This window comes from Boleophthalmus pectinirostris, unplaced genomic scaffold (assembly GCF_026225935.1).
Source record: "Boleophthalmus pectinirostris isolate CB_2022bp ecotype Guang Dong unplaced genomic scaffold, ASM2622593v1 HiC_scaffold_4, whole genome shotgun sequence".
Lineage (NCBI taxonomy): Eukaryota > Metazoa > Chordata > Actinopteri > Gobiiformes > Gobiidae > Boleophthalmus > Boleophthalmus pectinirostris.
In genome coordinates, this window is record NW_026571353.1 from 1062849 (window position 1) to 1078057 (window position 15209).

General features: G+C 37.9%; 1 protein-coding gene across 1 annotated transcript; it reads right to left on the reverse strand.

Annotated features, from left to right (window-relative positions):
• Positions 1–894: 894 nt before the first annotated feature.
• ube2l3b (ubiquitin-conjugating enzyme E2L 3b) lies at positions 895–12613 on the reverse strand. Its single transcript, XM_020938295.2, has 4 exons — positions 12458–12613; positions 8064–8159; positions 7556–7742; positions 895–2016 (listed from the first exon to the last, which is right to left on the reverse strand). The coding sequence occupies exons 1-4, from the start codon at positions 12482–12484 to the stop codon at positions 1862–1864; spliced, it is 465 nt and encodes a 154-aa protein (XP_020793954.1). The 5' UTR covers positions 12485–12613; the 3' UTR covers positions 895–1861.
• Positions 12614–15209: the final 2596 nt, after the last annotated feature.

A 15209-nucleotide genomic window follows, 5' to 3' on the forward strand; every position in this document is an offset into this window, starting at 1 on the left:
TTGACCTCACATAGCTCCACCTTATTATAACCTACACTATACACTACTCTTGTATGTTATGACCTAAATATAAGAGTGATAATATAACTGAGTTGACTAATTGTTCCTTTATGAGTAGATTTTTAAACATGCACTTGTACTGTTTTGCTAAAATAGAGCCAATTAACAGCACTGCAGTATGTGCTAGGACTGGCCAAAGCTCAGAGAATATGCAGACTGCTGTTGCAAACAACTCAAGTCATGTTTTAACTGTTAAATTATTGTATAGACTACTTGTGCTGCCAGCATTGGTACAATAGTAACTATGGTACTATGAGAAGTCATTTTCATGTGTACTTTAACGGGGCTGGATTATGCCGTTTTCTGATCACAGTTATGTTTCCTCATCCAAAACATACCCAGAGTTCTGATTTCTTTTGTTCACGTTTAAACACACAAACACTGCATATATAGGCTGAGTTCTTCTCAAGCAAAAAACACTCTGTTCCACCTTGTGATGTCATACAGGAAGTGCGCCACTGTTTTTAAACTTCATTCACCAGTCACTAGAATCATTTGGATAATTCCAGCCATGGATTTGCAAATCTCTACTGAACTAAAGTTAAAGGCGATGTTCACTTGAAAACTACCACTATGTGACATCACAAGCTGGAAAAAAAGCATTTTGAATTTTGGAGATGTAGACAGACTAATAATGCAGGATTACTCAAACGTGTGAATGAAATAAAACTTCAGGTATGTTTTAATTAGTTAACAACATAATAAGTGAGCTAAAAGTTCAGGACTTAATTTAGCATAATATAGGCCCTTTAAATTACATAAATATAATCTATTCTCAGTCCTACATTCTTCATGAGAATTAGTCCCTGCACAGAAATAAAGTGAGACGTGAGATCCAGCAGACTGCCTGGCGACAGTGAGGCCAATGCTTAGCCATCTTTATTATGAAACAAGACTGGGACCAGATCAGAGCTGTTACATAGTGGTCTTTTCCATGTCCTGGCACATCCCTGGACAGCGAGCCCCCTCCCAGAGGCCCGGACCCCCCCACCCCAGCCACTTTGGTCCCTTCGGCTGCGTGGATGCGGTAAAGGGCTGTGTCTAGAATGACTTAAGTATGACTGGGGGGGCATTGGTGAGGCCGTTGACATGCATGGACAGTTGTGTTAAAATGATATACCAAGTGTCTAAAAACTTAAACTGGAATACAGAATCATGGAACTTCAAATGAGGAACTAAAATATGTGACTATTGCTGTTTCTTTCTGATGCTCGTGGAAAATAAAAGTAACCCATCCTTCACTTTTCGCTCAACGAGTTACATCGCTTTTGTGCTCAGTGGCGGTGACTAATGTCAAGGCAGAGCTTGACTCTTTGCTTGTTTTCGTTTTTAAAAAAAATTATGTATACGTGACAAATTCAGTGCAAATCTACTCCGGAGTTCCTCAAGGCTCCATCTACGGCCCCTTCAACTTTTAGCCAACTTTCTGAACAAATGGCCAAAACAAGCTCGGGTAAACAACCTGTTTTATCAGCTCAAAATAAGTTTACATCAGAGCTATTCAACAGAACTCTTATATATATATATATGGAGGAAATTACAACAGAAAATTACAAATTTCTCATCTGAACACTGCTTACATTTTTTTTTTTTGATTTAAAGAAAAGAAAAAAAGTTAATTCAGAATGGCCAAAGGAAGGAGAAAAGCAGAGTGTATCTGGTCCAGAGAGTATCGGGCCGTTGGACTGGGGGCGGGTTTGTCGATTTAGGGGCAGAGTGAAGGAGCGTAGGGAGGTTTGTAATTTTTTGGTCGGGCGTGAAAGATGGAGGAGAGGGAGAAACAGACAGGGAATCAAGAGCATCAGTCCATTGGTCGCTTCTCTCCATATTTCTTTGTATGCTCTTCTGCATTCTTCAGAAATTTTTTACGGTCCTTTGAGTATTCTTCTGCGAGGTCTGCCCGGAGAGGGTGTTCTGGCTGCGGGTCGTTCACCAGGGCGATTAGTGCCTGGATTACTGAAACAGAGCACACAGAAAAACACTATCAAGTTTGGAATGCCACATTATACTCAGGCGTTTTTGTATCATCAATAACAACAATAATGTAAACTTTCGATACCTTGGAATGGGCACTGATTCTAATACTACAATGACAATTAAAACACTTTCTTACAGTTGAATGTGATTTTCAACATTAAACCATAGTACTTTCTTTTATATATCTGTGTAATCCTTCAGTTATCCAGATAAAGTAAGTTCCATAGTGTCCATGGGTGTATACTATGTGCTCTTATACTTGTTCTGATACAGATCATTCTAAAGACATTCAGGAAATTTCATTTCTGTCCTATGAAATGGGATTTTTTTAAGTATTGATACCTGCTAAAATGAGCGTCTTTGTATAACGTCTGTAGTATCGATCAGTATCTGTACTTTTGACAACTCTACTCTACATCACATAGAGCAGGTGGCTGTACTGTATGTGACACCAAATTCTTTATGGCTGCACAAATTTTGCTGCAAACAAAAAGCTGAATTTTCAGAATGTAATGTATTATCGATGTTATATATATATATATATATATATATATATATATATATATATATATATATATATATATATATGTGTGTATGTATGTGTTGTATGTTATACAATCTACTGATTTTCACATCGCCCAACTGACAAGCATAGACTACCTAAATATACCTCCTGGCAGCTCTAAGTTATCACCCATGTTGATCCAATAGATTAACACTAACAAAAACAAAAGATTGCAGCCTTGTACAATAGAACTGAATAAACTTGATTGTCCCCTGAGGACGTTTGTCTTGGACTCATAACATTAAGGACAACAACCATTCAATAACAGCAAAGATTCAGTAAAATACAATCTTATAATAAAGATTTAAATGTATAAATTAGGGCCCGACCGATATATTGGTTGGCCGATAATATGGGCCAATATAAATATAAATATTTATAGAAAATATTTAAAAGGCAAATCTTGCCAATCTGGGCCGATAGTCTACGTGGGCATGTTATACCTCATTATAAAACTTAGACTCTCTATACTATGTCCTTTTCATCCAATTTACAGACAGACAAATGTGTGTAATATGTGCTGCTGCATCAGTATTTATCTGCGGAGTCATTTGTCTGTGTCTGCGATGCTGTACTGCCCTTGAACGCACCCCAGAGTCACGCCTCTCACGTGCGCTTGTTTACACACAATGTTGATGCTGTCAACATGCTGGATTATATTATATTTACGGCTGATCGTTTTGAGTCAGGATGATCTGAGAGGTACCTGTGTGAGTGGTGAGTGTTACAAATATGACGGATTTTTAAACTACTTTTGGTTCTTTCTCATTGGTTAGGGCCTAACTGCTCTAAACTACCCCACATAAACAGCCTGTTTTCTCTTACATTAGGGTTAGGGTTAGGCTACGTCCACACGACAACGCTCATGGATTTTTTTTTTTTGCAGGTAGAAAACAATTTGCGTCCCACACGTGTCAGATCAATTAATATTCACGTCCAGACGGAGCACTGAGTGAAAATGATGTAATACATATCCACACATATATGTGGTGCTGTAAACAGGACACAGCCAGAGCCACTGGACACACAATACTACAAAGTTCTACTTCTACACGGTAATGGGTTTAAAAGAATCTGACGCGTGTAATTGTGTATGCATCTCCGCTGGTTTGTACTACATAGAAGAAAAAGAGGTTTTGATGCAACAGTGCAAATAAACTTAGAAGCGTCTGCAGCACAAACTCAGCTCAGTTGTCTGTCATGGTTGTTGTTGTTATGGTTGTTACTGGTTGTTGCGTGAGGTTCTCTTCTGGTCACGTGGCGATGACAGGGTTGCGACGTCATTGTTTTCCAAAATCTGTGGTTTGCTTGTCCACACGACAACGTAACGCCGGCAGTCACAGATTTCTCCACTCTGGAACCCGTTTTCAAAAAACACCGGCTCCATGTGGCCAAAATGAATAAGAACTTCACTGTCTCGACCAATGTGGACACCACATTAGTGTAAAGTGACTCTAGTGGCTGTATCTGTTAGGGAATTTCTCCTGCAGTGCGGTTATCGCGACAGCCCTAGTACCTGTTAATGGACCTGCACTGATATGTAAAGGAGCTGCGAATAGAGGTGTAAATGATCCACATTTACGCATAATTAATTACCATGGTGCGCAGCATTTACGGCTAAAGACTAATAGTGGTAATTTTTACGTTGTTTAATGGCTAGAATGCTGTGCAAAAATGCCATTAGGCCTATCTACTGTCTTGAAATATGACGTAAAAAGGCAGAAAAACAGTAAATGTAGCCTAAACAAACCCAATTTAAAATCCACTAGAGCCAGACCCATCACTAAATATATCGGCTTTTATATTGGCACCTCCATCTCCCATTTTATCGGTATCATCGATATCAGTCAGGCCCTAGCATAAATGACCACAACTAATTGCAGGTGCTTGTCTTGGTGTATTGTCTGAGGCTGAACGTCATTTGGAGTTCAATCATTTGAGTGGTGTTAGAATAAGAGCTTGTTTTAGAAGGTTGGAGTTGGTCACATGTTGTACAGCTTGGTGGATGTTGGTGGCATATGCCAATACACGCATCACGAATCTCGGACTCCCGGTCATTGCACAATTCATACTGGGAAGGATTTTCCAAAAAAGTGAGCATCAAACCGACGTGTTTGTTTTCCCAGTGGGATGTGTCTATTGTCAAAGTCGATCTTTTCAAGTCTTTTGAACCATATCACTTTTGTTTCTGGTTCTGCTATTGTCATATTTTAGTTTTGAGATTTGGACATCGTAATTGTGTGATTGTTGGATCCTAACAGCAGAAAACGGCTTGAGAAATGGGCTTCAGAAGTTTGAGAAGTCCATAAATGCAAAAGAATATGATCTGTTTGACTGCAGACCTCTGTTCAAACTGTTTCCCTTTCCAACGGAATTGAAAAATACTGAAAGACGAAGGCAATGGGTAAGATTGTTACACAGGAAGGATGAAAAAGGAAACCTCTGGCTGCCTAAATCATCCCGAGTTTGCAGCGAACATTTTGTATGTTGAACGATGTTGATCCTTGAAAGAGTGTATTTGCATTTTTATTCCATTGAAAATATTAGTTGAAAATGGTCTCAAAATGTTAATATTATCGTTTATTGCAATAATTTCTTGGTCAATTAATCGTCCAGCAAAATCAGTTATCACGGGGTCACACCGACCCTCTGCCTTCTGTCTTATGTGGGTATGGTATTTTGCATTCTGTTCGGTTCACACTTGATTTATGGTTCCATTACGCAGTTTTTCTCTGCTTCATTAAGAAAGTTTTTTGGAGAGTTGCTAAAAGAAACATTTATCGCGAATAGCTAAACACTATGGCATTAAAGTATATACGTAAGAATGAACTCAAAGACATTATTCTGACTGCACTGTTCAGAGTCCCGCACCGGCGTCTGCGGGTACCTGGCAGGTATGGGCGGTGCTGTACTGCATGGGTGCGCTGGCGGGTGCGGCTCTCCAAAAATGGACCCGCGCAGGACTCTGGCACTGTTTGACAAAAGCGTCCTGGGAGAGGGAGAGCGCCAGTCGGGTTTACACGTCAATTCTATCTGTTTGTGTCGTATGATGGGCTAAGATTTGAATCGTGCAAAGAACTGATGATGTTACAAATGGAACAAGAGAAAATAAATAACAGGCTGAACTGAAACAAATAAGACTAAAGCAGAAAAAGAAATTCAAATTTAATGTGTCAGACAAGAGCCTGAAAAAAATGTATTGGAACTGGTACATTACAGATTGAAACTGATTTGAAAAGGCAAAGCCATAAGTGACACGGTACAGGGTGACGAGTTGTTTCCGTGTGAGTAGTGTACTCAGTGTGTTTGATGTGGGTGCTAGTTTGCATTTAATACCAAAATTTTATGAAAAGGACAGGAACTAGATACATTTTTCTTTCTGTCTGAGCATTGCAGGGGCTAAAAAATGGCCGTCTGTGCTCACTGGTCGGGCCCAAGAGGCTTATTCTGTGTTAAGTGTCACAGAATGTCTTTGAAAATAAGGGCTGCTGTTTTGAAATCATATGAGTTTGTCCATGAGCCCTACTGCCAGAAAATCGAACGCCAAACTCATGCCGAGTTCGCTCGAAATTGAATGTGCCTTAAATATTAACATATTTGAGGACAGTCTGATGGTAATTGAGCAATTTAGAAATTGTATTCCACAACCTGTTACAACATATGTGACCGAGCAGAAACCTGACACAATGCTCAAAGCAGCTGACCTCGCCAATGATTTATATTTTGAGCCATGTTGTTACTAGGGCTGTCGCGATAAAAGAATTTCCCTTGCAGTAACTGTGCAGTGTATGTAGTATAGCACATAATACATGTAAATTGGGGGGTTTTCTTGAAAATTATCATTATAAAACAACCGGCCATGAGTGACAGACACTTGTGTTCACTACATGTAGTTTTAGAGACACGTTACAAGGATATATGATGCCAAACTTCAGGTGGTTTTATACAGTATATATGGTTTTCGTGCTGCAGAATGAGTGGATTTGCATTCAAGTCTATTGCTCCTCCAGTCTGTACACCCACAGTAGACCCCATCTGCTCCAGACTCCAGCCTCTGACTGAAGGGAAACTCTAGTGTTTAGCTTTAGCCCTATCACCAACATGTCTTTTTTTAAAAAGACACCACTGACCTCCGATACATATTTCCAATATATCAGAGCCACATAAACATGAACTGGTTCGTAGTTTAATAGGAAAATGATGCCGTCGCGAACGTGGAGCCTCATTAAAATGCAAAATGCAGTTACCGTGGTCACTTGAGCCCTTGTGCAGTGTGACTGATCATACGCGGTGCGGCAATATGTCATTATCACAACAGACGTCTAACATAGATCAGAGGGATCATGGTCAGAAAGAAATCTGATTATTTCACTTTATACATGTTGTTTTATTCATCTTAAAACTCAAAAAATCGGATAATCAGACTTTACGTGAACCACACAGAGTCAGTGAAAAGCTGCTAACCTAGCTTTTTGTTTGGACCAATCAATACACCATCCTCATATCATTCAGAACAAAATATACAACTTGCACGGGCTGTAATAGTATACTGCATACTAGATGCAGTACTGATTATTTGGAGTCCAGAGTAGCTGATGGCTGGTATTTTGGGGGAGATACGGCTGATTTGTATAATTTAAGTACGTCATTTAACTGTTCTATAAACTGACCCACAGCCCTTTTTTACCATAAACCTGACAGCAGTGTATCACATAGAGTGCAATTAATTTCTTCATATAAATGTGTTAAAATAAAGCTTAATGTCTATTTCCTGACAGCAAATCGAACAAAACAAAATATCGGCATGTGCTGGAGATTTAAGGCCAAAAGCCAATACACTAAAAAGTCTAACTATCGGCTCTAATATATCTAATATACATCTCTACGGCATATGTTGAAAGTCCAAATGGTAAGACATTTGGTGTTAAAGCCTTAAACCTGCAGAAACAGTACCTTGGTCAGTTCTGGTGGCCGGTTTCCAGTTCTCTGCGCTGATGACAGGCAGGCACACCTGGCCCTTCTCATCGATGTTAGGGTGGTAGATGCGGGTTTTGAATGTGATCTTGGGGGGTTTGAATGGGTACTCGGTGGGGAAGATGATTTCAATCCGGAAAGCACCTTTGTCATAGGGAGGGTTGTCCTGCAAAAGAATCATTATTTGAACACCTTAACCTAAAATCTGATGTTGTTCTGAAGAGTTCTAAGAGAAAACGATATCGTGAGATTTGATCCTCCGTCTTCGCATTAGGCATAGGCATGAAAGGGTTACACTGTGTGCAACCTTTTCATTTCTTCTCCTTTCAAAATACAGATAAGAGTCTCTATATCAATAAGGGCGTTAATATGACTAATATAAACCATAATTATAGACAGGAAAGCACTCTGTAATGTGGATAAAGTCACATATGTTTTCTTAAAAAAGTTTCATTTAATTTGTCATTTTAGATTTAAAAAAACTTACAGGAACGATGAGTCCTTGCCATGACAATAGGTTTGATTCTTCCACTTGGATGTTTCTGAAGTTTTTTAGTCCAGCTTTGCGAATCTCATCGAGTTCCTGCGCACAAAAAAGAAAAGAGATGAAGACAGAACTAAACTGTGTTTTTTGTTTTTACGGTAGTGTATGAAAAAATTCAAACTCAGTTTCAATACTGAGGGATAGACCCCATACTCAACTGATTCTGATATTCTGATAATACTTCCTTTTATACAATGATGTGGTCTAATATCTGTGTAATCCCTCAGTGCTCCTTGTAGTTGCTATAGTGGTCCATGAGCGTAAACTAGTCCATGTGGTTTTATACTTGCTCTGATGCAGCTAAAGATCATTCTAAAGCTATTCAGGAAAGGTTCATTTCTGACTTATAGCAAGTATCTATACCTGCTGAAATAAGTATCCAGTTTAATACTAGGTATTGATTAGTCTCTGTTTATTGATACTTTTGACAACCATAATACAATGTAATGTTGTTTAGAAGAGATCTGACCACTGTTCTGTAATAAGACTTTAGCTTTTACTTTTATGACCTCACACTGTAAATAAACAGTGTTACCAAACATATTACTCGCATATCCCCTGAGGCTTTTGATCAGCTGTGAAGCCCCTACAACCTTACAAAAGGTAGATGCAGCAGGACATTGTTTTTTTTATTTTTTTATTTCCATTTCAAATGATGTATTTATGAAAGCCTGTTAAGAGAAAGGACACATGTTCATACAATACATTTGACATATTCACTGTTTGAATGGTTACAGCTGATTATATTAACTTTGCACAGGGTTTAACAAATAACAAGGTTAAACAAATAAATAGTGTTGCTAAAATGTATTTGGTTCTGAAGAATAGTGATATATTGCAGAATATCATGAGCAATATATTGATTCTCACATATCATCATATCGTGAGCCAGGTACAGTTTTGAATCGGATCGTGAGGGACCTTGTGATTTCCAGCTCTATTATTACTAGGGGTGTGCAAAAATATTGAAATATCGATATATCGTATCGTTTAATATAATGATATAGTATCGATATCGTGAGCTGCTGTATCGCTATATCACGTATCGAGTATTTTGGGTGTATTTTACTAAATTATTTTGTTACAGCGCTACAGTTTTGTTGTTTGTTTAGTGGAAGGAAAGTCATTCACACAGCAAAAGGTTAAAATGAAAATTAAGAACATTTGACTTTATCTGAGTCGACTCTACCAATGGAATAATTGTTTTTTCTAAATTCAAGCGACATTCAATTTCATTTCTTATTTTAAGGGTTGTTGTTTTTCTTTTTTTAAGTGTAGAAAGTTGTATTTTCATATTTTAAGAAAAAAAAATCGTCAAATGGAATTTACTCAAATCATGATAAAACTTTCTTAATTCAAGTCATCTTAACTTGGCTAGATTTAAATTTTTTGCAGTGCATGTGACACATTTGACATTTTCACAGTTTTGATAATTAAAATGTTTTTGTTTCATATTCACTTTGCACAAGACGTGGTTTAACAAAGATTTTTAGTATCACAGACATGATTTAGCCTTTATTTTTATTGAACGGTATCGAATCAATTTGAAATATATCGTATCGAATTGTAAGTTCACTGTATCAAAATATGTATCGTATCGTGGCCTATGTATCGAGGTATGTATCGTATCGGCAACTTCTTAATGATACCCAGCCCTAATTATTACATACATAACATTTCTCATGAAAAACACTGGTTTGAGACAGGGCTCAATGATGAAGTTGAGGGTTCGGGTTAACTAGTCTCTCACTCACTCCAAACTACTCATAAAACAAACCGTGGAACGCACATGTTAAACTGGAGTCGAACCTTGGTTTAAATAGAAATCTGTCAGTAATGAAAGCCTACAGTACACTGAAAACAGTCCGAAAAGAAATCATTTCCCACGTTCTATTCGGTTTACATTCTCATCTCAATAACATGTTTTGTTTTTCCACAAATGGGATTCACTAGTGGATCAACCACTACAATGAAGAGCATGGTCCATAAAACAGTAGAGATGTTCAAAAACCAGACACTCACATGCAGGACAGGGAAAGCACTAGTGTTGATTTTGACTACATTTACATACACTAGACAAAAGAATGTGATTTCCATGATTTCAAACATAAATCTTAGTGCTTTCTTTTCTATTCCCATGTGTCTTATATGTGTGTAATCCTCAGTGGTCCAGTAGGTTCCACAGTTGTCCATGGGTGTATACTAGTCTATGTGCTCTTGTACAGCTCAAGATCATTCTAAAGCTATTGAGGAAAGGTTCATTTCTGTTCTGTGAATGGGACTTTAGTATCAATACCTATCTAGTTTCAATTCTAGTTTTAGTATCATTTAATATCTGATTTTAACCAGTGTATCTCTCCTGCTTTTAAAACACATAGGAGGGACTGGCTCACCTGCTCCCTTCAATCAAAAACAATAGTGAAAAGAATAAAGTAAACAATGAGAGCAGTGGAACAACTGTGTCACCTGAAAACGACCAGAAGGCTCAATACACTGAACATAGGTGTTGTCACGATACCAAAATGTCAACCTAGAAAAACTAGTTTCACTACTACTTTTAATGTAAATATCTGATTTTCAATACTACTGACAAGCTTACTGTACAGCCAATCCTCTGTCAATAAAAGCTTGTGCTTTGGAGCAGAGTTCAGATTTTTTTTTTTGCGTTAAATAGCACTGATGTGACTAGCAGTTAGCTTGAAATACCTTAACGATTACAGCTATTTACAGCTATTAATCGCAATCATATTGAAATCACAATTTAAATTAAAGCAATTAGCAAAACAAGAGAAAATGTGCAAGTTTATATTTCCTCCACAAATAACAGAATCTCCTGTCTTATGCATGAAATGGTTAACCCTGTACTTTAGATCTGTACAAACATGTTCTCAAATGTGATTCTTGAATTAGTTTGTCAGTCAAATGTTTAAAATGTGAACTTCAAACAGAAATCTGAATCTCAAAAATCTGAAAAAATTGACTTTTGATTTTTGTTTCCCTAAATTGTTCAGCTGTAGATAGTTGGCATGTCAATCAAATGAAAGAATCGAAACTAAAACTGACATCAAAACTAGATACTCGTTTGAGCAGGGAGATACAAAAAAGTTCCATTCACAGGACACAATTTAACCTTTCCTGAAGAGCTTGACAATGATCTTGAACTGTATGAGAACAAGTAGAAGATCACATAGACACTATGGAGCCTATCTGGACCACTGAGGATTACACATACAGAAGGCCACATGGGAATATACTGTAAAGTGGTAAAGAAAGTACAACCATTTAATGATGACATTTTTTTTTTTTATTGTATAAAGCATAAGTGTTCATAATTATGGTTGTGGTATCGGAGTCAGTAAGTATCAGGTCTATTACTTGATACTAAAATTGATCTTGAAATGTTAGTTTTGGGACAACACTACTAGATGGTGATAAACAAAACCATGTTGCTATGCAGGCTTGATGACCTGAGTTGAAATTTAGTTTCCTGTTGTTCTGCATTCTCAGCTCACACAAAGAAAACTTAAATGATTTCCTTCGGTTTCTATTTGACAGATCAACTTTAACAAGGCAGTAAAAGAGATAAGCTAACCAGGAACTAACTATACATTATTGGGTTTGGCCAATCACATGATCCCACAATATATTTAGGGTAAAAAGTCAATTACTACAATATATTACAAACAAACCCAAAACTTGGAATCACATGACAGAGAATGAAGTGGAATTTGGTAACTTTGCTAACTTGCTACGTTTGTGTCCCAGTTTTCACATAGAAATCCAGTCATCGTGTCCAAAAAGTGAAACCGATTTATAGTCTGCGTTATTTTAAACCAACAGGGGACACTTTTACACAACGTCGGACCACTAATGTCTTGTCTTTTAACGGGAAGGACTGCGTTTAATCTGGAATCTTCCACATAACCGGGGATGACGCTAGTGGTTAGCTGAAACGCACTTAAGAATTACCGTCAGACTAGCTCGCTGCTGATTAGCTCCTATCGCCATCAACTGCTAAAATCTAACACACAAACATGAACCACGCCAGAATTAATCAAATGCCGCAAAAGAGTTCCGTTTAAACCGATTTAGATGAAGTATAACGCGGGTGTTAGTTTCGATTTCGTGGCCTAATTTACCGGTTCGTTGCTGCCAGTTTCTTAGCCAGTACTGACCTCTCAATCGTACAGTCTGTGTGGAAAACCGAGGCATAAATGATTGTTAATGTCGGGAAAATGTGTTACTAGGTTAAATATACTGAATTAGCTCGGTCTAGCGGTCCCGATGAGCGAAAACTCGGTTAAGTCTGTGTAAATAAGCGCGATCCGGAGCTTTACCTTGATCAGCCTCCTGCTCGCCGCCATCTTGAAACTATTGTGTACTCCCAGAATGCCCAGCGCGGTCAATATGGTCTGCTCAGGGTCTGATCAGAGCCTGGGTCTAGGTTTCGGTCTGGGTCTGGGTCTGGGTCTGCTGCTGCTGCTGCTGCTGCTGCTGCTGGAGGAGATCCAGGGACTATAAGGAAATAAAATCATAAAAAGATGATACATGGACGAAATCTAATGGAGATAAACAAAACTGCAGTGGAAAAGACATGACAGTATTCAGTGTTGGGGAGTAACAGATGACATGTACTGGAGTTACGTAATCAGAGTACAAATTATTAAGTAAGAGTAAGAGTAACTGTATTCAGTTACAGTTACTGTTTCAGTGAGTGGTAATTGGATTACAGTTACTTTGTCGAAATAAATGGATTATATGGTGGTATTTTCCTGTTTTCACATTTTGGGCTATTCCTTTTTTTTTGTTTTGTTTTGTTTTGTTTGGTAATTCCACTCATTGCTGGACACTAAACCAGGTCTAAACCAGATCTAAACCCAGGTCCAAACCAGTTCTAAACCTGGTCTAAACCAGGTCTAAACTAGGTCTAAACCAGGACTAAACCAGGACTAAAGCAGGACTAAAGTAGGATTAAAATCAGGTCTAAACCAGAACTAAACCAGGACTATATCTAGGTCTAAACCAGGACTAAAACCAGGTCTAAAACCAGGTCTAAACTAGGTCTAAACCAGGATTAAACCAGGACTAAACCAGGATTTAACTAAATCATGCCGCGTGGACCATGTCTCCTCCTCTTCTATCAATAATATTTTTAATTTGGTTAAGTAAAGTCTGGGCTTTTTATTTTCTTTTAGCAGACATAACATTTTATGTGAAGATTTCCCAGTCTTTGCTTCTCTATAGCAAATCAAATATCCAAAGTATTCAGATTACGTTACTCACTTTAAATAATTTAATGGATTACGTTACAAACTACATTTTGGGGTATGTAATCTGTAATTTGTAAGGGAATACATTTGAAAAGTAACCTTCCCAACACTGACAGTATTTAGAGGTTCTCTGGTGACTGTGGGGAGAACGCAGTCTAACTAACTAATATGAAAAAAATTAAGGTCTTATATTACATACAGTTGCTCTTATGAGCTTTCATGTTAGAATGCCATAACCTAATCAAAAACGTACCCGAAGTTGTGTTTTGTTTCATTCACACACTTTACAGCTTGCTTTTACCTTCAATAGAAACTGGAAATTTCAGGGCTGAAAATATCCAAATGGTTCTACCGTGGAGTGGAGTTTAAAAACGTTTTTTTTTTTTTAAGTCCACTCCACAGTTTCTTAAAAACACAGTGGAACACTTATGACATCACAAGGTGTGGAACAGTGTGAGTTTTCTATTTGAGAAAAGAACTGCAGAGTAAATATCCAGGACTGTCCAGGTCTGTGATGAGGAAACTACATCAGAAAATAGAGTAACATGGGTCCTTTAAGCAGACGTTTACATCTTTAGTGCTCTGGTAGGCTATAGGCTGTGTAGTCCTCAAACTGCTGTCTACCTGGCTGAGGCTACATTGACTTATTGGCATAGATCCATGTGGACTGGGCATAGAACTATAATAACATTTTTATCTTAAAATTATTTTTAATATAGATCCATGGGGATTACCAGTCTGTGGAGGTTAGCACCCTGTATTTGGCTGTGGTCTGCTGGGGGAGCAGCAGTAAAAGGTACATTGGGCGGATTGACAAACTGATCTGTAAAGCTGGTCACGTTATTGGCTGTGAGCTGGAGACATTTGTCACTGTGACAGAAGGACACTGGACAAACTTCTTTCCATTTCTAGGGACAGAGGAGCTCGTTCTCCAACAGGCTCCTACAACTCTGCTCAAATAGTGAGAGACAGAGGACTACATTTATACAACAACTGTACAACAACCCACCCTAAAGAAACAGATAATACTCCCTACAACTGAACAACAACTCACCCTAATGAAACAGATAATACTCCCTACAACTGAACAACAACTCACCCTAATGAAACAGGTAATACTCCCTACAACTGTACAACAACTCAGCCTTATGTAACAGATAATACTCCTTACAAGTGTACAACAACTCACCTTTATGTAACAAATAATACTCCCTACAAGTGTACAACAACTCACCTTTATGTAACAGATAATACTCCCTACAACTGTACAACAACTCACCCTAATGAAACAGGTAATACTCCCTACAACTGTACAACAACTCACCCTTATGTAACAGATAATACTCCCTACAACTGTACAACAACTCACCCTTATGTAACAGATAATACTCCTTACAAGTGTACAACAACTCACCTTTATGTAACAAATAATACTCCCTACAAGTGTACAACAACTCTTCTTTATGTAACAGATAATACTCCCTACATCTGTACAACAACTCACCTTTATGTAACAGATAATACTCCCTACAACTGTACAACAACTCACCCTTATGTAACGATAACCCTATGTCCTGTCAATCATCATATCATTGTTGCATTGTCTTCCTATGACCTCATGTATAAAGCTGTGATTTTTATATTTTATCACTCACATCTTTCTATTTTACTTGTACATTTACATTTATACAATTGTCTTACTTGACACCTGTTTCTTGATATCTCTTTTTGCTACTTATTTAGAATTGATTTTACCATTTACATTTTTGCTCTTTGTTATTATATTATTGTGATGTGCGAGTTCCTGTGTCCAAATATC